General features: G+C 38.5%; 1 protein-coding gene across 4 annotated transcripts in view; it reads right to left on the reverse strand.

Moving 5' to 3' along the window:
* Positions 1-22405, reverse strand: part of CRY1 (cryptochrome circadian regulator 1) — a 71231-nt gene that overhangs the window by 21532 nt on the left and 27294 nt on the right. For 3 of the 4 annotated variants that reach the window (XM_060194349.1, XM_060194346.1, XM_060194345.1), the window contains exon 2: positions 1228-1336. The exons of the other annotated variant lie outside the window; for it this stretch is intronic. In XM_060194349.1, the coding sequence (XP_060050332.1) occupies positions 1228-1336 (109 nt within the window). The remainder of the gene's footprint in view (positions 1-1227; positions 1337-22405) is intronic. 4 annotated transcript variants of the gene reach the window in all.

A 22405-nucleotide genomic window follows, 5' to 3' on the forward strand; every position in this document is an offset into this window, starting at 1 on the left:
GGGCATATGTTCACACGTATCCATAAACAAGTGCAAAATATATACCTGAAAGCAGAAGTCCACTAGAGTCTGCAGTGAGTACCCACCCCCACCCCAACACTTCCTCTCCACTATTCCAACCTTTGGGTCCATGATTGCTCAACAATTTGTTTGGCTTTGTATGTTAACTCTCTTTTCAGCCACCAGGTTCCAGATGCCATCAGGATGCTGGCCAGGCTTCCCTGGACTGAAGACTCCATCAATGTGTCCTGGAGCTCGCTTCCCCACAGACCCACCCTACTAGGGAAAGAGAGAGGTAGACTGGGAGTATGGACCGACCAGTCAATGCCCATGTTCAGAGGGGAAGCAATTACAGAAGCCAGACCTTCCACCTTCTGCAACACATGACCCTGGGTCCATGCTCCCAGAGGGATAGAGAATGGGAAAGCTATCAGGGAAGGGGATGGATATGGAGATTGGGTGGTAGGAATTGTGTGGAGTTGTATCCCTCCTACCCTATGGTTTTGTTAATTTATCCTTTCTTAAATACAAAGTTAAAAAAAAAAGAATCCTGGTTCAATCCCCCAGCTCCCCACCTGCAGGGGTGTAGCTTCACAAACAATGAAGCAGGTCTGCAGGTCAGGTGTCTTTCTCTCCCCCTCTGTCTTCCCCTCCTCTCTCCATTTCTCTCTGTCTTATCCAACAACAACGACATCAATAATAACTACAACAATAAAACAAGGGCAACAAAAGGAAATAAGTATTTTTAAAAAGTGGCAGGGAGATATGTATGTATATTTACACATTCTTATTTATTCAAGAAATATATTTCTGGGGCAAGGATAGATACCACAATTATACCATAATTATAATTATGCAAAGAGACTCTCATGCCTGAGGCTCCAAAGTTCCAGGTTCAATCCCCCGCACCACCATAAGCCAGAACTGAGCAGAGCTCTGGTAAGAAAAAAAAAGGAAAATAAATATTTTTCTGAATCCACAAGAAACTGGCAGTGGTTTGTGCTTCTAGAGTAGGAACTAGCAACTTCAGGTAGAAAAATGATCTAATTTTTCTTGGGAAATACTTTTTCAATGTCTGCTTTAACCATGTATAATTTTATTATAGAAAAAAATCATGATTTTATTTTTAAGTATTTTCTTTGCAATAACTACTCTCAGATATTTTATTTATCAAACATGTGTCTCTTGTGACAAAAGATTACTTTATGCAAATATTTTTCAAATTACCTTGAAAAGTCTAGGGAAAACATCTGCTGGCTGTCCACGAATCACAAATAGACGAGAATTTAATTTTCGTAGATTTGCATCAAGGTCTTCAAGACACTGAAGCAAAAATCTAGAAGTAAGAAAGAAACTATTAAAAATCTTTAAAATTTCTACTTAGGAAAGGGAGATAGTAACAGTAATGCACCAGGCTTGCATGCCTGTTTGCCAAAGGTCCTAGATTCCATCCCCAGCACCATATGCTAGAACTGAGTATCCCTCTCTTTGATGAAAATAGTCTTTATGAAAACTTGATATTTAGAAGCTATAACATATTGTGAAATTTTAATTTAAAGTTGAAATGCCAACTCCATCATCTTATTATCTCTTTTAGTTACATTTATTAACATGTAAATTACTATTTCTAGGAATACTTATGTTTATTTATTTATGTGGCACTGGGCTTCATGAATGCATGTGATTCCACTGCTCTTAGGCTGATTACTTTTTTCTTTAACTTTATTACAGAAAGTGACACAGAAAGAGAAGAGAAATCAGGCTACTAGAGTTTTCCCAAGTACCATGGCACTGCTGAAACCCAGGTTATACATGTGCACACCCTCTTAGGTAAGCTACATTTTTTGACTCACACTTACGATTATTTTAAAGTACAGCACAAGTTTCTGAATATTTTAATAAGGTCTTAAGTCATTCTCAACAAATGAAAATAACTATTGTAAATATTTAATATATGAGAGTAAATTATAAAAAATTAATGTCATTCAGTTAATTTATCTGACTGCTTACCCTTGAGGAAGTAAGTTCTAGTTCAAATGTATGGCTGCTCGCCAGTAAAGCAGAAGCCATTTCATCATGAGAGAAAATGCTATTGGTTATGCAGAAGATTCTCATGTTTGAGGTTTTAAAGTCAAAGAAAATACTGAAAGAATAAAATTTACCTTCCAAGTACCTACTTACATTATATAGACATAAGAAAATACTAGAAGAATAATTACCAAATTATTAGTAATAGTTATGCTTAGGGAGTGGAAGTTTGCCATGAATTAAGAAAAAAAGAAACATACGCTTTTTTCTTTAATAAAAAAGGAATAAAACTGCTAATTAGTATCCATTCTTTCAAAGTAGAACAAAACAATCTGCTGTAAACTTAGTTTAATATATTTTCAACACATACTTCTATAGTATCAACTTTCACAGTATTCTACTACAAAAATGACCATAATTTAACAAGTCTAGCAACAAATTATCCTTCAGTCCTAAAAAGTTCCTAATTTCCTCATTTGCAAAACAGGTGGGGGGTGGGTAGTAATAGAATTTAGAACATTGTTTTGAAAATGAAATAAGATGTGAAGTTCTTAGAAAAGTACCTGGCTCATGGTGAACTCAAGTTATCTAATTTTAGTCAACTACCTCCTAGGCATTTCTCTGCTAGCTACACTAATTCTAGTCCTTGTTATCTTTTGCTGTTACTATTTACTGCAATGACTCAAAAACAGATATATCCTTCAACAGTCTCTCTCTGTTCTAATCTACTTTAATGGATTACACACTACCATATATTCCTAAGGCATACTTTTTCTCTCAAAGACTCATTCGTTCCCTATAAAATAAAGAACAGGGGGTAGGAGATGGCATATCTGGTTGACTGTACATATTACCAGAGAAAGGACCTCCAGTTCAAGCCCTTGGCCCCCACATGCAGAGGGAAGCTTCATGAGCACTGAAATGGTGCTACAGATCTCTCTTACTCTCTCTTTTTCTTTCTCTCCAGTTTCTCTCTGTCTTATCAAATAAGTTAAAAAAAAAAAAAAGGTAGGAAAATAAAGAAGGCATGAAGGAAAGGAGGAAGGAAGGGTGGGTGGGTCCCTGGGAGTAGTGGATTCATCATGCAGGCTCTGAGTCCCACTGATAACCCTGGTGACAAAACAAACTAAATAAATAATGATTTTGTTGGCAATAATTTAGGGTTTCAGGTTCACTTCTCACCACTCCCTTTTGCTTTCTTTTTTTTAAATTTATTTATTGGGGAATTAATGTTTTACATTGGACAGTAAATACAATAGTTTGTACATGCATAACATTTCTCAGTTTTCCATATAACAATACAACCCTCTCTTTTGCTATCAAACAAAATACTTTTCTTAATTCTTATCTCAAGTTCATATGGCATGAATCAGTCTTCCAACTAAAAGTAATTTCTCTGAACTGTCAAAGGACGTAATGCACCTTTAATCTAAAAGAAACTTTCAGATTGGAGGCTGGGTGGTGATTTACCTTGTTGAGTACATATATTATAATGTGCAAGGACTTGGGTTCAAGGCCCTGGTCCCCACCTGCAGGTGGTGAAGCAGTGCTACAGGTCTCTCTCTCTGTCTCCCTTCATCCCCTCTCAATTTCGGACTGTCTCTATCCAATAAATAAATAAAAATTTAAAAAAAGGAAACTTTCAGATTGTAGTTCAATTTATAGTGTGTGTGTTTGTGTAGGATGTATAAAATCTCCTCCTAATGAATTTCCAAGTATCTGTATTGTAGTGTTTACTATATATTTATTAACCTGTGTTTTGCTTTGCTTTCTACATTTCTAAGTAAATCTCACTGTGTGCCTTATATAATTTGTTGAAAATACTAGAAATATTCAAGCCCTTGGGTTCCACCTGCAAGGGGAAGCTTCATGAATGGTAAAGCAATGCTGAAGGTGTCTCTTTGCCTCTTTCCATCTCTCTCTCTCTCTCCTTCCCCTCTCAATTTCTTTCTGTCCTATCAAATAAAAGTAACAAAAAAGGGGAAAAAATGGCCTCTGAGGACAGTATATTCTCAGTGTTGGTGCAGGCACTAATCCCCAGCAATAGCCCTGGTAGCAAATAGATAAATAATATTAGAGGTATAATAAAATTTTCTAGTAGGGTTGTCTTATACAAATGTTGATAACACCGGAAATGGTATAAAGTCATCTAGTAGAATCACTAACACTAAAATCATTAAGCAGAAGTTTTAACTAATCTCCTTTGGGAATAATTTGTATTTTGAAATATGTATTTAGACATGTAAAAACTTGAGCATGGTGTAGTGCACCAAAGTCAAAGACTCTGGGGTGATGCGGGGAGAGTACAGGTCCAAAAAGGATTATAGAGGACCTAGTGGGGGTTGTACTGTTATGTGGAAAACTGATAAATGTTATGTATGTACAAACTACTGTATTTACTGTTGAATGTAAAACATTAATAGCCCAATAAAGAAATTAAAAAAAAATAATAAGTGGGCAGGGGAGATAGCTTAATGGTTATGCAAAGGGACTTCCGTGCCTGAGACCCCAAAGTGCCAGGTTCAATTCCCTGCACCATTAGTCAGAGCTGAGCAGTGCTCTGGTAAAAAATAAATAAATACACACACACACACACACACACACACACACACACACACACATTAACATAAAGGTCACCTCCTCCCACACTTGCTTATTCAGGTTCAGGGCCCCCCTAACCTGAAGTCCTTTCCCAACTCAGCTAAATTGGTCTTAGCCCTCAGACCTCTGCACCTAGCATCTGACATTCACTTGGCTCACCAGTGGGAGGAGGACATAGAATGAAGGAGAGACAAGAATACAGTTAGGGAGGCGGGCTGTAGCGCAGCCAGTTAAGAGCAGGTGGCGCAAAGCAAAGGACCAGCATAAGGATCCCGGTTCGAGCCCCAGCTCCCCACCTGCAGGGGAGTTGCTTCACAAGCGGTGAAGCAGGTCTGTAGGTGTCTATCTTTCTCTCCCCCTCTCTGTCTTCCCCTCCTCTCTCCATATCTCTCTGTTCTATCCAACAATGACAACAATAATAACTACAAAAAAAAAAAAAAACAAGGACAACAAGAATACAGTTATACCCAGAAGGGGCATACAGAACCAGTTTCCTTTGGGGAAGCAACCGAATACCCACCTTTCCTGGCCTCCATCCTCTTGCTTGGAATCCTCCTGCCCTCACATACGTCCTCTGCCCTCTCTACTCTTCAATGACCATGCTCATTTTATGCTTGTCTCACTTTCCATTAAAAAATTAAAGAATAAAAAATAAAAACTTGAGCATGATAGCAAAATAAATGAATTGCATATATACAAAAAGTCATCTTCTCACAACTTCTATGAATGTGGCTTAGAATTTAAGTTTGAAGAAAAAATTTCCCAGTGACAAGGCATAGTAAGTATGAATCAACTGCATTCAAATACATCACCCTTCCTTGATAATATTATGAATAAACTTCCAATATCTCAGGTTGAAAGTATCAACTCATTGACAGGTGAAATCTTTTTTTCCTTAAAAGCTTTATGCATTAATGAGAGAGGCGAGGGGCAGGAAGAGAGAACACAGAACGAAAGCATCACTCTGGCATATGGTTAAGAGTTCAATGCCTTACCCACTGCACCACCACACAGGTCACAAGTGGAGTTTCTTTTTAGTGCTGAAGGAATAGCATTACATGAAAGCTTATACAATTTGTTGAAAATATTAGAAATTTAGGGTTCAAGCCCTTGGGTTCCACCAGCAGGGAGGACGCTTCATGAGTGAAGCTTTATATTTGTTATATAAAGTTTAACCTTTAATCCTTTACCCTAAACTGGTAAGAGTGAAAATTTTCAGAGTTCAATGTCACTGTGTTCTTGAGAACACATCAATTTCAACTTTGATCTATTGCAAATGCATGTATATTCGCGCAGGCTTCCATTATTGACTGAAAATTTAATATAGCACAAGGAAAATACACAGGTACATGTTTTATTTTGTTTACTTTAACCAGAGCACTGCTCGACTCTGTCTGATGGTGGTGCAGGGGATTGAACCTGGGACTCTGGAGCCTCAGCCATGAGTCTCTTTGCATAACCATTCTGCTATTTACCTCCCACCAGGTACATGCTTTACAGGGACGTATTTCAGACTGTCCCCAACTTGGTATTATATACTATTTTCTTGAAACTATACTCATATGAAGGTTCAGTTAATAGTGTGATTAATTATACATAATTTGGATTTTTAATAGGCCAAAGAGTAGTAAAACTTGTTATATTCCTTTGTATCTCTCACATAGATACACACATAGTTCTCAGGCTGTTTAATTACAATACTAATTACACCATTTCAAAAATATAGAGGTGTTAAGAGAATGTATTTCTTCACATTAAACATTATAAGCAGTTTTTCCTCTAGAGTTCACTACCTTCCTACTATTAGAAAAAAAAAATTGCAGGCAGTAAGTTTCTTTATACCATTTCCAATGATGATTTCAACATGAATCAACAGAAATAGTTTCTTTAAGTAGGTCATTGCTATAGCAACCAGTGGGTGGTTTAGTGTACATCCGTCACAATGACCTACTTTCCAGCCTGTGCTACAATAGTTTTATATAACTAGAATTTCTAGTTCTGTCTTTAAAATAGTTTTTAAAAAGGCAGTGGTAAGATAATATAAACCTTTTGCTGCTGAAAATAAGACATTATAAATTAGCATGTATGTATCAAACAAGAGTAAAACCATTTCATCTAGCACTTTAGTTTATAAAATATATCTTACCTGCTCAACAATGAAAACTATACTTAGAAAATCTACAGCAAAGCAATTCATTGCTGATTCTAGAGAACTGATTTATAGAAAAGGCATTAAGTCCACATGCAACTTAGTTATCGACCTGCATGAAGCAATAACAGTTAGGTTGAGTGTGAGTGTGTGTGTGTGAGTGTGTGTGTGAGTGTGTGTGTGAGTGTGTGTGTGTAACAAAATGAAGAGTTTTAGTCATCAACCAATGTCTGTGGTGTTTTATTTGAATTCTTTTTTTTTTTTTTTTTGCCTCCAGGGTAATTGCTGGGGTTTGGTGCCTACACCATGAATCCTCTGCTCCTGGAGGCCATTTTTTCCATTTTTGTTGCCTTTGTTGTTGCACTTGTTGTTGTTTTTTATTGTTATTATAGCTGTTGTTGTTGTTGTTGTTGGATAGGACAGAGAAAAACTGAGAGAGGAGGGTTATAGACACCTGCAGACCTGCTTCACCACTTGTGAAGAGACATCCCAAGGTGGCGAGCCAGGAGCTCAAACCAGGATCCTTACGCCAGTCCTTGCACCTTGCGCTACCGCCTGGCCCCTTAGAATTCTTTTTAAAAAATTATCATCTGGGTTATCAATGGTGCTCAGGAGTTGCCAGTGCAAATTCACTGCTCCCAGTGGCCATTTCTTTCCTTTTATTTTTATTTTATTTTTTTAAGTTTTTAAAAAATATTTATTTATTCACTTTTGTTGCCCTTATTGTTTTATTGTTGTAGTTATTATTGTTGTTATTGATGTCATCGTTGTTGGATAGGACAGAGAAATGGAGAGAGGAGGAGAAGACAGAGGGGGAGAGAAAGACACCTGCAGACCTGCTTTACTGCCTATGAAGTGACTCCCCTGCAGGTGGGGAGCCAGGGGCTCGAACCAGGATCCTTATGCCGTCCTTACGCTTTGTGCCACCTGCACTTAACCCGCTGTGCTACCATCCGACTCCCTCCTTTATTTTTATTTATTTATTTATTTATTGTTAGATAAGGCAGAGAGAAATTTAGAGGGAAGTGGGGAAATAGGGAGAGAGAAAGAGAAATACCTGCAGCATTGCTTCACCTCTGTGAAGCTTCTCCTTTGCAGGCAGGTAGCATGGCTTGATCCTAGGTCGTGCATGATAACGTGTGTGTTGCACCGGGTGTGCCACTTCCTCATTAGAAACGTTTTAGTTAGGAGCTGGGCACTGGAACACCTGGTTGAAGGCACATGTTACAGAGCACAAGGACCCAGGTTCATGTCCCTGGTCCCCAATTGCTAGGAGGAAGTTTTGTGAGTGGTGAAGTAAGGCTGCAGGTATCTTTCTCCTTCTCTCTCCTCCTTCCCTCTCAATTCCTGTCTATCTCCAAGAAACTAACTAATTAAAAAAAGAAAACTTTTAAATATTATAACAAATGTATTTAACCAAAATTTAAATAAAACCAGGGAGACGCACAGTGGTTTGCGCAACAGACTTTCCCACGTGAGGTTAGGAATTCCCAAGTTCAATTCCCATGACCAAAACAAGTCAGAACTGAACAGTGTTCTGGTTACAAAAATAAAATTTCTATTTTTTTAAACAAATTTTAGTGTTTTATCTAACTTAATTGGGTTGCATTGGATCGACGGGTTGCATTGGATTGACCTTCTAGTGGTGCATCCCATGAGTACCCATTCATTGGGGAAACTGACGATCCTTCCTAGTCGACTGAATCCACATGGATCCCAGTCACTTTCAAAGCCAGCAACAAGCAGCTCCTGACAGCTTTGCTGCTGACTGGCTACGGACGAAGGGCAAACGCTAGAAGAAGAATCTAACTTAATCATTATTCACATTGTCACAGTATTTGTGATATACATATTCCGTTACACTTAAGTGAATGGTTTAATGTTCATTATGATCAAAATGGGGGGTTTTAATAGTGTATGCATTATAGCAAAGTATCCCCCTTTCTCACTATTATTTCTTTCCCTCTCAATTTTTCTATCAAGATAAGAAAAGAAATTATTTGTTTTACTTATTCTAAGGTGCACACACCAGAATATGGCTCAGCTGTGATTTATGCTGGTGCTAGGAATTGAACCTAGGACTTCAGAGCTTCAGGCATAAAAGTCTTTTGCAGAACCAAATCTTCCTAGCACAGAAAAAAAATATTTAAAAAAGAAGAAAATGGCAGTGGGTTCATCATGCAGATGATAATTCTGGTGGCAAGAAAAAGGATTAAAGTAGAGGGGTTTGCGTTGGTGGTAGATGCTTATCAAAAGGAGGTAAAAACTGTTCCAAAGTCTCAATAACGTTTTACAGTCCTGTAAAGCATTATTTCCCCAACAAGGGCAACAAAAAGGAAATAAATAAATAAATAAATATTTTAAAAAGACATTATTTCCCCCAATAAAATGATTTTATAAAAAAAATCACACTAAGATCAAAAAGTAATTTAAAATTAAATTAGTTGAGACAGGGTGAGACAGACAGACACAGAGAGATACCCCAAATACCAAGGTCTCTCCAATATGGCAGGACAGGGCTCAAATCTGGGTTGCGTACATGGAAGAGCAGCCCACTATCAAAGCAAGCTATTTTGTTGGCCCAAAAATAAATACATAATTTTAAAATAAAGTATTGTGTCAGACTCTACTAGCTATACATAAATCAGTGTTACTTGTGCCTATGACACATCATTTTTTCTAACAAGCATTCTATAATGCTGTCTTCTAAATTTTGCAAATCATAGGCAATAAAACATATGTATACATATAATTTTAAAACATTAGTAAAATGTAGTAATGAAGAGATAAAAGGTACAATGATAGAAATAAAAAAAAACCATGTCTCTTTACAGAACATATGAAAATAAGCTATTAATACACAGAAAACAAGTACACAAAAATTAGAGTTAATAATAGGCTAAAAAAACTCAAATGACAACTTCTCGAATCAATTTACACTAATACAATCTAAGTAACTTATGCCTGTCTAATCTCAAAAAATCATACAAGTTATTTATAGCGTAGAACACTTATTATTTATCTAATTTTAGAAACCACTGTACTATGGTCCATGAGGCTAGGCCAAAAATCAAGTGTAACTTCAAGGCTTTAAGGGATTTACATACTACTAAATAAAACCTGTCCAACATGTGTTCAAAAGCATGCTGTCCTAGATCTATGATGATTTTCTGTACTCCAATAGACCTGATATTTATCATCAGAAAATGATTAGTTACAAGTCAATTAGATTTCAATAAAACTGAACAGACAATGAAATTTGCACTTGTGAGAAAAGGCAAATAATGCTGAATAACTGTGATTATTATTTTGATCTATGACTTAGTATGTCTAACTATTCAGGTGTTTCTTTTCTAACTCTTCTACCTTTTTTGACTCTTTGAACACACACACACTCATCATCTTTCTTTATTACTGTTTATTACATTAACACCAATTAACAAGACCAACATAAAGGACAATTACAGTCTACTCTCACTCATAAGCAAACCAAATCCAGCAATGTATGAAAACAGGAGTCAGTGAACTATATACAAAACTTGTAAAGTGTTTAAAAGAGAAATCAAACAAGTGAAACTAACCCAAAGTGTTATTCCACTACTTCTAAGTTGATAGAGACTCATCTAGTTTCACTCACACAGCAGGGCAATTTCACCACTTTCTGTCTGTCCCCTAAGATCCCCCCCCCCCCCGACACACACACTTGGACAGAAAGAGAGAGAGAGAGGGAGACACTATAACATTAGTCTGTGGTGCCAGAGCTCAACCTCGGGTAAGGTGCACAGCAAAGCAAGGTGCCTTACTTGGTAAAGTACCTCTCTAGACACCAGAGTTTACACTTCAGAGGTGTTTGAGAGTTAATTATTAATAATCTAGTGAAACTGAATCACTATATGAGGAATAGTCTTTCACTTATACAACTAACATTTGGGTATCTAACAAGGGACTCAAAAATTTTCTTGTTCTGGGAAGTTCCAAATTTATAAGATGTAATTTTTTGTTCCAGCCGCTGTGAAGAACAGTGGAGAACTCTCAGAAGGCTAGAAGTGGGCCTGTACCCTATGAGCCTGCAATGCCTCTTCTGGGAATATATCCTAAGGAACCAAACACACCCATCCAAAAATGATCGGTGTCCATAGCAGCACACTTTGTAATAGCCAAAATCTTGAAACAGCCTAGGTGTTTGAAAAACAATGTACTATATATACCACAGCTTTCTCAGCCACTCATCTGTTGTTGGGCACCTGGGTTGCTTCCAGGTTTTAGCTATTATGAATTGTGCTGCTATGAACATAGGAGTACACACCTCTTTTTGGTTGGCTGTTATGGAGTCCTTGGGGTATAACCCCAGGAGAGGAATTACTGGATCATATGGAAGGTCCATGTCTAGCCTTCTGAGAGTTTTCCAGACTGCTCTCCACAGAGGCTGTACCAATTTACATTCCCACCAGCAATGTAAAAGGGTTCCTCTGTCCCCACATCCTCTCCAGCATTTGTTGCTGCTGTCCTTTTTGATGTATGCCATTCTTACAGGAGTGAGGTGGTATCTTAGTGTTGTCTTAATTTGCATTTCACTGACAACCAGTGACCTACAGTTTTTCATATGTTTGTTAGCCTTTTGGATCTCCTCTGTAGTGAATGTTTTGTTCATATCCTCTGCCCATTTTTGGATGGGGTCATTTGTTTTTTTGCGGCTAAGTTTGCTGAGCTCTTTATATATTTTGGTGATTAGTTTCTTGTCTGATGTGTGGCATGTGAAGATCTTCTCCCATTCTGTGAGGGGTCTCTCTGTTTGTTTAATAGTTTCTTTGGATGTGCAGAAGCTTTTCAATTTGATGTAGTCCCATTGGTTTGTTTCTGCTTTAGTCTTCCTTGCAATTGGGTTTGATTCATCAAAGATGTCCTTGAGGTGTATGTGGGAAAGTGTTTTACCAATGTTTTCCTCTAAGTATTTGATTGTTTCTGGTCTGACATCTAGGTCTTTGATCCATTTGGAGTTGATTTTTGTTTCTGGTGAGATAAAGTGGTTCAATTTCATTCTTCTGCATGTTTCAACCCAATTTTCCCAGCACCATTTATTGAAGAGAGCCTCCTTTTTCCATTTAATCCTTTGGGCCCCCTTATCAAAGATTAGATACTATGCAGCTATCAAAAACAATGAACCCACCTTCTCTGACCCATCTTGGACTGAGCTAGAAGGAATTATGTTAAGTGAACTAAGTCAGAAAGATAAAGATGAGTATGGGATGATCCCACTCATCAACAGAAGCTAAGAAGATCTGAAAGGGAAACTAAAAGCAGGACCTGATCAAATTGTAAGTAGGGCACCAAAGTAAAAACCCAGTGGTGAGGGGTAGACATGCAGCTTCCTGGGCCAGTGGGGGGTGGGAGTGGGTGGGAGGGATGGGTCACAGTCCTTTGGTGGTGGGAATGGTGTTTATGTACACTCCTAGCAAAATGTAGACATATAAATCAGTAGTAAATTAATATGAGAGGGGGAAAATCGATTGTATGTCTCAAAGTTTCTCAAAAGACAAACTGAATCTTTTTAATATATAGGCTATGTATTTGATATGCGGACTCTCTCAAAAGCCTAGACCAAGTAGATTAGAAGCATCCAATAGCACAGCTATATACAAGATACTGGATACTGTACAACAAACCATAACAAAGGGACTTTTCAAAGTTAACCCAATTAACAAATAATGTGATGATAACATTAACTATCGATTGTCTTTTTGAACCCTAAGACAGCAGGAACCTCACATCTCCACTACAGAGCCCCTACTTCCCCCAGTCCTGGAACCCTTGGATAGGGCCCACTTTCCCGTATGCATCTCCCAATCCAAACCAAATAATATTGCATCCGCCGATCACAACCTAACCAACGCAACAATTGCCACCTCAACATGCTTCACCTCAGACTGTATCCAGAGACTTCACGTGTGGAATGACAACCCTTCAGCTTCATTACTCGGGTGAGACCTTTCCTTTTATAGTACACTCTAATTTCATCTCAGGTAGTTCACTTTCTAACAAAGTCCCATAACCTAGATATACACCAGTTTCTGTGAGAGAGAGCTTATGTGCACACGTATCCATAAACTACTGCAAAATATATACCTGAAAGCAGGAGTACACTAGAGTTTGCAATGAGTACCTCCCTAACGCTTCCTCTCCACTATTCCAAGCTTGGGATCCATGATTGCTCAACAAATTGTTTGGCTTCATATGTTAACTCTCTTTTCAATCACCAGGTTCCAGATGCCACCAGGATGCTGGCCAGGCTTCCCTGGATTGAAGACCCCACCAATGTGTCCTGGAGCTCAGCTTCCCCAGAGGCACACCTTACCAGGGAAAGAGAGAGGCAGACTGGGAGTATGGACCGACCAGTCAACGCCCATGTTCAGCGGGGAAGCAATTACAGAAGCCAGACCTTCTACCTTCTGCAACCCTCAACAACCCTGGGTCCATGCTCCCAGAGGGCTAGAGAATGGGAAAGCTATCATGGGAGGGGGTGGGTTATGGGGATTGGGTGGTGGGAATTGTGTGGAGTTGTACCCCTCCTACCCTATGTTTTTGTTCATTAATCCTTTCTTAATAAAAAATTAAAATAAAAAAAGAAAAACAATGTACTAACACTGTTGTTAGAGGACATAAAAAAGACAATATTTGAGATACCTAAGGTTTTGTTTCTTAGTTCAATTTTATTTAACATTGATTATATAATATACAATTTTAGTACAGCTACATAGCTGTAAGACTCATCACACCCATGACCAAAGTCCCAATACCACTAAACCAAAAGACCCTTCTACCTATCCTTCCACTTCTCTCCAGATTTCTAAGGTTTCTGCAAAGATAAAACTAACCTGCTGGGAGTCAGGTGGTAGTGCAGAGGGTTAAACACAGGTAGTGCAAAGCACAAGGACTGGCATAAGGATCCATTCAAGCCCTCTGCTCCCCACCTGCAGGGGAGTCGCTTCACAGGCGGTGAAGCAGGTCTGCAGGTGTCTCTCTTTCTCTCCCCATCTCTGTCTTCCCCTCCTCTCTCCATTTCTCTCTGTCCTATCTAACAACGGCCACATCAATAACAACAACAATAAAAACTACAACAACAATAAAAAACAAGGGCAAAAAAAGGGAAAATAAAGTTTTTTTTTAAAAAAGAAAACTAGCCTGCTTCTTTAAGTGTCTATCAGATCTTATTTTTACAGTAGGCTAAATTAGTCTATACTTGAAATACTGCATCTATTAACTTCTGAAGTAATAAGGCTATATAATGTAGGTCTCCCTAGCCCCAATCACATAAAGGTATCTGAAAGCTATAAATAGAATTATTACTCTTTTCAAAAAGTATTTTTATTTTAATGAGAGAGAAAAAGAAAAAGAGGGGGAGAGAGAAAGATACAGAGAGAGAGAGACCAGAGCACTGCTCAGCTGTGGCTGATGGTGGTGCTGGGGACTGAACCTGGGACTTCAGAGCCTCAGGTATTAAAAGTCCCTTTGCATAGCCCTTAAATCTGTCTCCCCAACCCAACTTTTATTATTTTATGTACAAGAAACTGTTTTGTTGTACCACTGGAGATGGACTGCAAATCATATTTAAAATCTACTTCTAGGCTTTAAATGGAACTAAATGAGATACTGGGTTTTCAGAAAAGATGCATTTTTGAAACAGAGAACACAGAAAAAAATGTCATAATTTTTCTGAAAACCCAGTATGTTCAATACATGTACAAAAGCAAATAAGAGAATTATATATACTTATTTTCTCATATTCCCGACAGAAAAATGTCTATCTTGTAATAATGACAGTTTTAGTCTAGACACAATTCAAGTTTTTCAGAGGCATTCAGTGACAGGTATGCGGATGAAGGACAGGGGAAGGAAGTCAAGTTGAAAACAAAAAAGACGACCAAATATAAAACAAGATTCCAAATCTAAATGGTTAGTGAAGATAGCTCACTTGGGTTTTGTTATGTATGTGACCTGGGATTGAGCCTCCATGGTACTGGGGGGAAGCTTCAGTGTTGTGATCTCTTCTCTGAAAAAACTGGTCTGTAAGGAGTCCGGTGGTAGTGCAGTGGGTTAAGCGCACATGGCACAAAGTGCAAGGACTGGTGTAAGGATCCCGGTTGGAGCCCCCGGATCCCCACCTGCAGGAGAGTCGCTTCACAGGCGGTGAAGCAGGTCTGCAGGTGTCTATCTTTCTCTTCCCCTCCTCTCTCCATTTCTCTCTGTCCTATCCAACAATGACTACAATAAAAGAAGGGCAACAAAAGGTAATAAATAAATATTTAAAAAAGAAAGAAAGAAAAAAATTGGTCTGGAGAAGTGAAGCCCCAGCAACACAAACAAACCAAACAAGAAAAAGAACCCTTGGTTCTTGGTTTCTAAAGATTCTTCCCTGATTTGAAGAACCAGGCTGCTTCTAAGGCTGCATTAGAAAAATATAAGATGAGCTGGTATATCTTGTGATGCCAGAACATAAGTCAAGAGGTTGGGTCAACATTCTCAACCACTCGAGGAAGACAGGTCCTGAAATGAATGGTCTAGAATGTTCCTATGACCATGGAATGTGAGCCCAGACTGACAGGGTTGCAGAAGTTACATGGGCTCCTGTGCTGAAAATAAACAGACATGGACCCTAGGTCAATGGGGTTTACAGTTAACGGTATTTATATACTTTTCCCATATTTGGGAGGTACTCCCTGCCCTAATCCAGAGTCCTATTCCCAACTCTGACACTATCTTCCCAGAGAACACTTTTAGCCCATCTACATGTTATCTGTGGGGCTCAGGCAAAATTTAGTAAAGTCTCATTCTTCTGCACATTTCAACCCAATTTCCCCAGCACCATTTATTGAAGATACTCCCCTTTCATCATTTAATAGTTTGGGCCCCCTTATCAAAAATTAGATGTCCATAGGTGTGGGGGTTTATTTCTGTGCTTTCAATTCTGTTCCACTGATCTGTGTATCTATTTTTTTTTCCCCTCCAGGATTATTGTTGGGCTCAGTGCCTGCACCATGAATCCACCGCTCCTGGAGGTCATTTTATTTTCCCCCTTTTTGTTGCCCTTGTTGTTGTAGCCTCGTTGTGGTTATTATTATTGCCACTGTTGATGTTGATGTTGTTCGTTATTCGACAGGACAGAGAGAAATGGAGAGAGGAGGGGAAGACAGAGAGGGGGAGAGAGAGATAAGACACCTGCAGACCTGCTCCACCGCCTGTGAAGCGACTCCCCTGCAGGTGGGGAGCCGGGGCCTCGAACCGGGATCCTTACGCCAGTCCCTGCGCTTTGTGCCACATGCACTTAACCCACTGCGCCACCGCCCAACCCCCCTGTGTATTTATTTTTATTCCAGTAACAGGCAGTTTTGATTACAATGGGCTAATAATATAGTTTGATATCTTGGAGCGTGATGTCTCCATTTCTGTTTCTTTTTTCTCAAGATTGCTTTGGGAACTCTAGGTGTTTTCTGGTTCCAATATAATGACTCATGGTTTTCTGTATACAAGTCTTTCACTTCCTTGGTTAGGTTTACTCCTAGATTTTATTGATTTTGTTGCTATAGTGAAGGGGAGTGATTTCTGGATATCTCCTTCTGATTTACAGATTAACCATGGTTAACCATGGGATTTTAAAAGAAAATCAAGTTCCCAAATAACTTGGTTATAATAATAACTATCTATTGCCTTCTTAAACTCTAAGACAGCAAAGAAACTTCCCCATTCTCTATAAACCCATATTTCTCCCAGTCATGGAACCTCTGGGGCTTTGCTCATTTTCTTTCATGCTTCCCTTGATCCATACCATCTGATACTGAACCTGCTGATCTTAATCAACACAGCCAGTGCTACCTTGACATGTTTCACTTCAGACTGTCCAGAGACACCAGGTCTGTGATGTCAACCCTCCAGCTCCAATACTCTGGTGAGACTTTTCCTAGCTCATAGGACTCTAGTTCCATTTTGGGTGGTGTGCTTCTTAACAAAGCCACAGAACCTAGATACAGACCATGGTCCATGAGATAGGGCACATATGCACATGTATCCATAAGTTAGGGAAAATATATACTTTAATGTAAAAGTGTACAGTAGGCTACAGTGACTCAGTAAGTCCAGCAAGTAGAAAGACCTAAAAAGACACCATAAGGTGTCCCACAATCTTGTCAATAATTATTAAATCACTAATAAAATTAAAAAGAAAAGAAAAGGGGGGGAATTATACAAATGTAGATAGATAGTTGTAGAGACGATAGTTATCCCTTGTCTGCAACCTTAGGAGAACTGCTATGGCTTGCAATGAAGGGATTGGGGATTCAGAACTCTAGTGGTGGGAATGGTATGGAATTATACTCCTGTTGACATGTAATTTTGTAAATCAATATTAAATCACTAATAAAATTAATAATAATAAAAAAACAAGATGTGTGCATATGGCAAAATAGGATGGGAGAACCAGAGAGCTCACCAGGTAGGGTGAAAACTGGTTTAAGCCCTGGCATCAAAAGTTCAGGTGCTATATGTCTCTACCTGTCTGTGAATGAAGAACAGTCCTGGAGTGGTGAAATCATGTATGTTAACAATTTTAGGATAATAAGCACAGACAGAAGAAAAATAGAACTGCAGAAAGAAAATACTCACAGAGGTTAAGTGAAAAGGGTTGAAATTAAGATGAAGAAGAGATTCAGGGAGAACAAAAACAAAAAGAAATGTGTGTTAAAATAGGAAGAAAGAAACAGAAAGAGAAAAGAAGAAAAACTGGAAAAATGGGAAAAAATAAGTGAAACTAAGGTACAGACTAAGTAGAAAGGCAGGAAGAAAAGGGAAAAGGCAAGGAGAGATAGTAGAGAATAAGAAAGCACAAGTTTTTTGTAAGGGCCAAAAATGGACAAACCAGTCAACTTAAAAAAAAAATCATTTGAGCTAGAGAGATAGTTCAGCTTCTATCTATCTAATTAATTTAAAATTAGAAAATAGCTTTATTGGGGTGTTAATAGTTACAGTACAGTTGGGTACATGGGTAAAATTTCTCAACTAACTTAGGTCCTTTTTCACCATCATGCACCAGGACCTCATAGCCCTCTTGCCCCCATCCTTCCTCCTTCCCCATAGTCCTTTGCTTTGATGCAATACACCAAACCCAGCCCAAATTTTATTTTAGTGTTTTCCTTTTCTGTTTTTATTTAAGTTCTGCCTATGAGTGAGAGTATTTGTCTTTCTCTTTTTGGCTTATTTCACTTAACATTATTTTTCAAGCTCCATTCAAAATGAGGTGAAAGAGAAGAATTTCATCATTTTTAACATACCACAACTTCCTTAACCATTCACCTGTCTCAGTCGATTTTTATTAAGAACAAACTTACCAACCTTAGAAAAGACAGATGTCAGGCTTAGGAAAAAACTAGTATAGTCATGGGTCCTATGGAATATAACTAACACAGGCCTACTAGCTATCTCCAAAACGAAGACCCCAAATCTTCATCTGCAATATTCCAGCCTTAAGGTTCATGATTAGTGAACAATTTGTTTGGCTTTATATGCTAACTTTTTTTTCAGTCACCAGGTTCCAGATGCTACCATGATGGCAATTGGACTTCCCTGGACAAGATGACCCCACCAATATGTCCTGGAGCTCCGCTTCCCCAGAGCCTTGCCTATTAGGGAAAGAGAAACAGGCTGGGAGTATGGATCAACCTGCCAATGCCCATGCTCAGTGGGGAAGCAATTACAGAAGCCAGACCTTCCACCTTCTGCACCCCATAATGACCCTGGGTCCATACTCCCAAAAGGATAAAGAATAATAAAGCTATCAGGGGAGGGGATGGGATATGGAGTTTTGGTGGTGGGAATTGTGTGGAGCTGTACCCCTTTTATCCTATGGTTTTTGTCAGTGTTTTCTTTATATAAATAAAAATAAAAATAAATAAGTAAAAAAGAAAGGACAGATGGATGTCTGTCCCAGTGTACTCAAGTGAGGAAAAGTAAGGGAAGGGGTATGAAAGTAAGGTGAAGACAGAATAACAGAAAGAGGAAGGGGATCGGGCGGTGGCACAGTGGGTTAAGCGCATGTGGCGTAAAGTGCAGGGACCGGTGTAAGGATCCCGGTTCGAGCCCCCGGCTCCCCACCTGCAGGGGAGTCGCTTCACAGGCGGTGGAGCAGGTCTGCAGGTGTCTATCTTTCTCTCCCCCTCTCTGTCTTCCCCTCCTCTCTCCATTTCTCTCTGTCCTAACCAACAAGGAATAACATCAACAATGGCAATGATGATGACCACCATGAGGCTACAACAAGGGCAACAAACAACAAGGGCAACAAAAAGGGGGGAAAAATGGCCTCCAGGAGCGGTGGATTCATGGTGCAGGCACCGAGCCCAGCAATAACCCTGGAGGGGAAAAAAAAAAAAGAGGAAGAGCTGGGAGACAACATAATGGTTATGCAAATGACACTTGGCTCCTAAGGTTCTGAGCTCTAAGGTTCAATCCCCAGCACCTCCATAAACCAAGGTTGAGCAGTGCTCTGGTTTAATAAAAAATGAAAAGAAATAAAATAAAATGAAGAGGAAGAAGATAGGCAACAGATTAATGTGAGAGTAAAAAAGTCATATTTATGTCTATATATGAACTTCTGCTAACTTTATGGTATTTTATATATTTTTTCTTTATTGGGGAATTAATGTTTTAGAGTCAACAGTAAAATACAGTAGTTTGTACATGTGTAACATTTCTCAGTTTTCCACATGACAATTCAACATCCTCTAAGTCCTCCTCTGACATCATGTTCCAGGACCTGAACCCTCCCCCACCCCAGACATTTTTACTTTGGTGTAGTGTACACACACACACACACACACACACACACACACACACACACACTCATATATATTTTTAACCAATGACTAGTAAAATGCAGAAAAGAATAGCTGAAGTGCTTTTATTCATTTCTTTAATCAGTATGTGGAAATTTCCTGGAGATACAAAATTCATTCCCATCTTTAAGGCCTACCATATTTAATGAAAAAGGGTGTAAGATAAACTATTAAATTACTTTTGGGGAGTCGGGCGGTAGCACAGCGGGTTAAGCGCACATGGTGCAAAGTGCAAGGACCAGCTAAGGATCCCGGTTTGAGCCCCCGGCTCCCCACCTGCAGGGGAGTCGCTTCACAGGCGGTGAAGCAGGTCTGCAGGTGTCTGTCTTTCTCTCCCCCTCTGTCTTCCCCATCTCTCTCCATTTCTCTCTGTCCTATCCAACAACAACAACATCAATAACAACAACAATAATAACTACAACAACAATAAAAAAACAAGGACAACAAAAAGGAAAATAGATAAATATTTTAAAAAATGTTAAAAAATTACTTTAAAGAACTATAATAAAAAGATTATGGCACTGAGGAAATAGGAATGAAATATATTAACAGAGGGTCATAAAATTACACAATGATGCTCAATATGGGCCTTTTATTATCATAGCATTTAAGTTAGTGAGAGTAGTATAACATGACCTTAAGAGAAGTATCCAATATCTTCTGGAATTGAATTACACTAGTCTAAGTGTACGTAATTTATTCTGCCCTTATTTCAAAAATCTTATAGAAGTATCTGTCATCTAGGCCTTCTATTAATCTCTATTTTTAGAAACCACTGTTGTATAACCTCAAAAGTACAGACAGAACCAGATAGGAGATCTACCTGGGGACTCTACGGCATTTAAATAAAATTAAATGTAATCTGTTAAACATTTGCAAAAGCATAAATCAGAGAACTATAAATAACGGGTTTCTATAGTTAGTCACATTTTTTCTAGAAAGAATTTATCCAAAAGTGATGAAAATTAATCTAATTTGTTTTTTATACATTTAGTGCAGGTCTGTCAAAGGTTTTATTCCAACCTAATAAGATAAAAATACACCCCCAAAAGGTCTCAAAGTCACAAAAGCCATAATACTATAACGTAGTTTAACTTTCTAACTCCCTCCCCAAGTAAAAGTACCTACTCACCATAATATCAATACAATAAAATTATTTACTTATTTGATGTATTTATTGAGAACACACTGTATAATGAGGAAGCTGTACTGAATGTAAGAGATCTATTTGTAACTCATTTTAAGAAGACATTTCTAACGTATATATACAAGTGACCAAGAGATGGAAACAGAATAATAGAAGAAGCAATCATTCAGGTGGTGATAATAAAACAAGGTTAAGAAGGAATATAGGTCTTAAGAAATAAAATAATAGAAATTGCTATTTCATATGAGATTGCTAGAAAATCTTCTGTGGTATAAGAACATTTGTCTAGAGACTTGAAGGAAAGTGGAAAAGCAAGTCAAGTTGGTATAAAAACATTCTGTGCAGATGAAACAGCATATGAGTAGTCAAAATGAAAAAAAAATGCAAGGCATTTAAAAGCAATACTCAAGGGAGTCGGGTGGTAGCACAAGCGGGTTAAGCGCACGTGGCACAAAGTGCAAGGACCGGCGTAAGGATCCTGGTTCCAGCCCCTGGCTCCCCACCTGCAGAGGAGTCCCTTCACAAGCGGTGAAGCAGGTCGGCTGGTATCTCTCTTTCTCTCCCCTTCTCTATCTTCCCCTCCCCTCTCCATGTTTCTCTGTCCTATCCAACAATGACAACAACAAGAATAACTATAACCATAAAACAACAAGGGCAACTAAAGGGAATAAATATTTTAAAAAGACTTTTATTATTATTATTATTTTGCCTCCAGGGTTATTGCTGGAGCTCAGTTCCTGCACCAGCTATTAAGAATGAGGAATTCACAAAGGAGATGATATTGTGTCCTTTGGGATAAAATGGATGGATCTGAAGGTGATTATACCTAGCAAAATAAATAAAGAGATGAAAGACAACTACTAGACGGTTTCACTCATATATGGAATCCAGATTCACATGAACTTGCAAAAAGAAAAAAAAAAAGAAGAGAACAATATCCAGAACAAACAGAAGTAGCAGCAAACTGTTTCTAAGGCTTGTGAGAATTATTGTGGTTTTCCTTCTTTCTTTTTTTTTTTTATTTACCCAAACAAGTTTATTAGAGAAATAACTGTCTATAAGATAATTGTTGACATATAAGTAGAGTTTTTCTTTTTTTTTTGCCTCCAGGGTTATCACTGGGTCTCAGTGTACCGTACCACGAAATCTACTACTCCTGGTGGTCATTTCTTTCATTTTGTTGTTGTTGTGGTGATGGTTTTCTTTGGGAGGTGAGAGAGTGAAGATACAGATACAGGCTTTCTTTGGTGGTAGGTGTGGTGTGGAACTATAGCTTATAATCTTACAATCTTGTAACATAGTATTAATAACAACAAAAAAGAGTAATGAATTCACCTTCTTCACCTCATTTGGATGAAGCTTAAAGGAATCATGTTAAGTAAGATAACCCAGAAAGAGAAGGATGGATATGGGATGATCATATTCTGATCATCACTCTACATGGGAGCACCATGTAGACTGATGTGTCTCTTTTTCTATCTATGCATCATATTCACTCATAGACAGAAACTGAGAAATAAGAAGAGAAATGGGAAACACAAAGCAGAACTTGGACTGGGTTTGGTGTATTGCACCAAAGTTAAGGACTCTGGGTTGGTGAGTGGG

This window comes from Erinaceus europaeus, chromosome 7 (genome assembly GCF_950295315.1).
Source record: "Erinaceus europaeus chromosome 7, mEriEur2.1, whole genome shotgun sequence".
Classification (NCBI taxonomy): Eukaryota; Metazoa; Chordata; class Mammalia; order Eulipotyphla; family Erinaceidae; genus Erinaceus; species Erinaceus europaeus.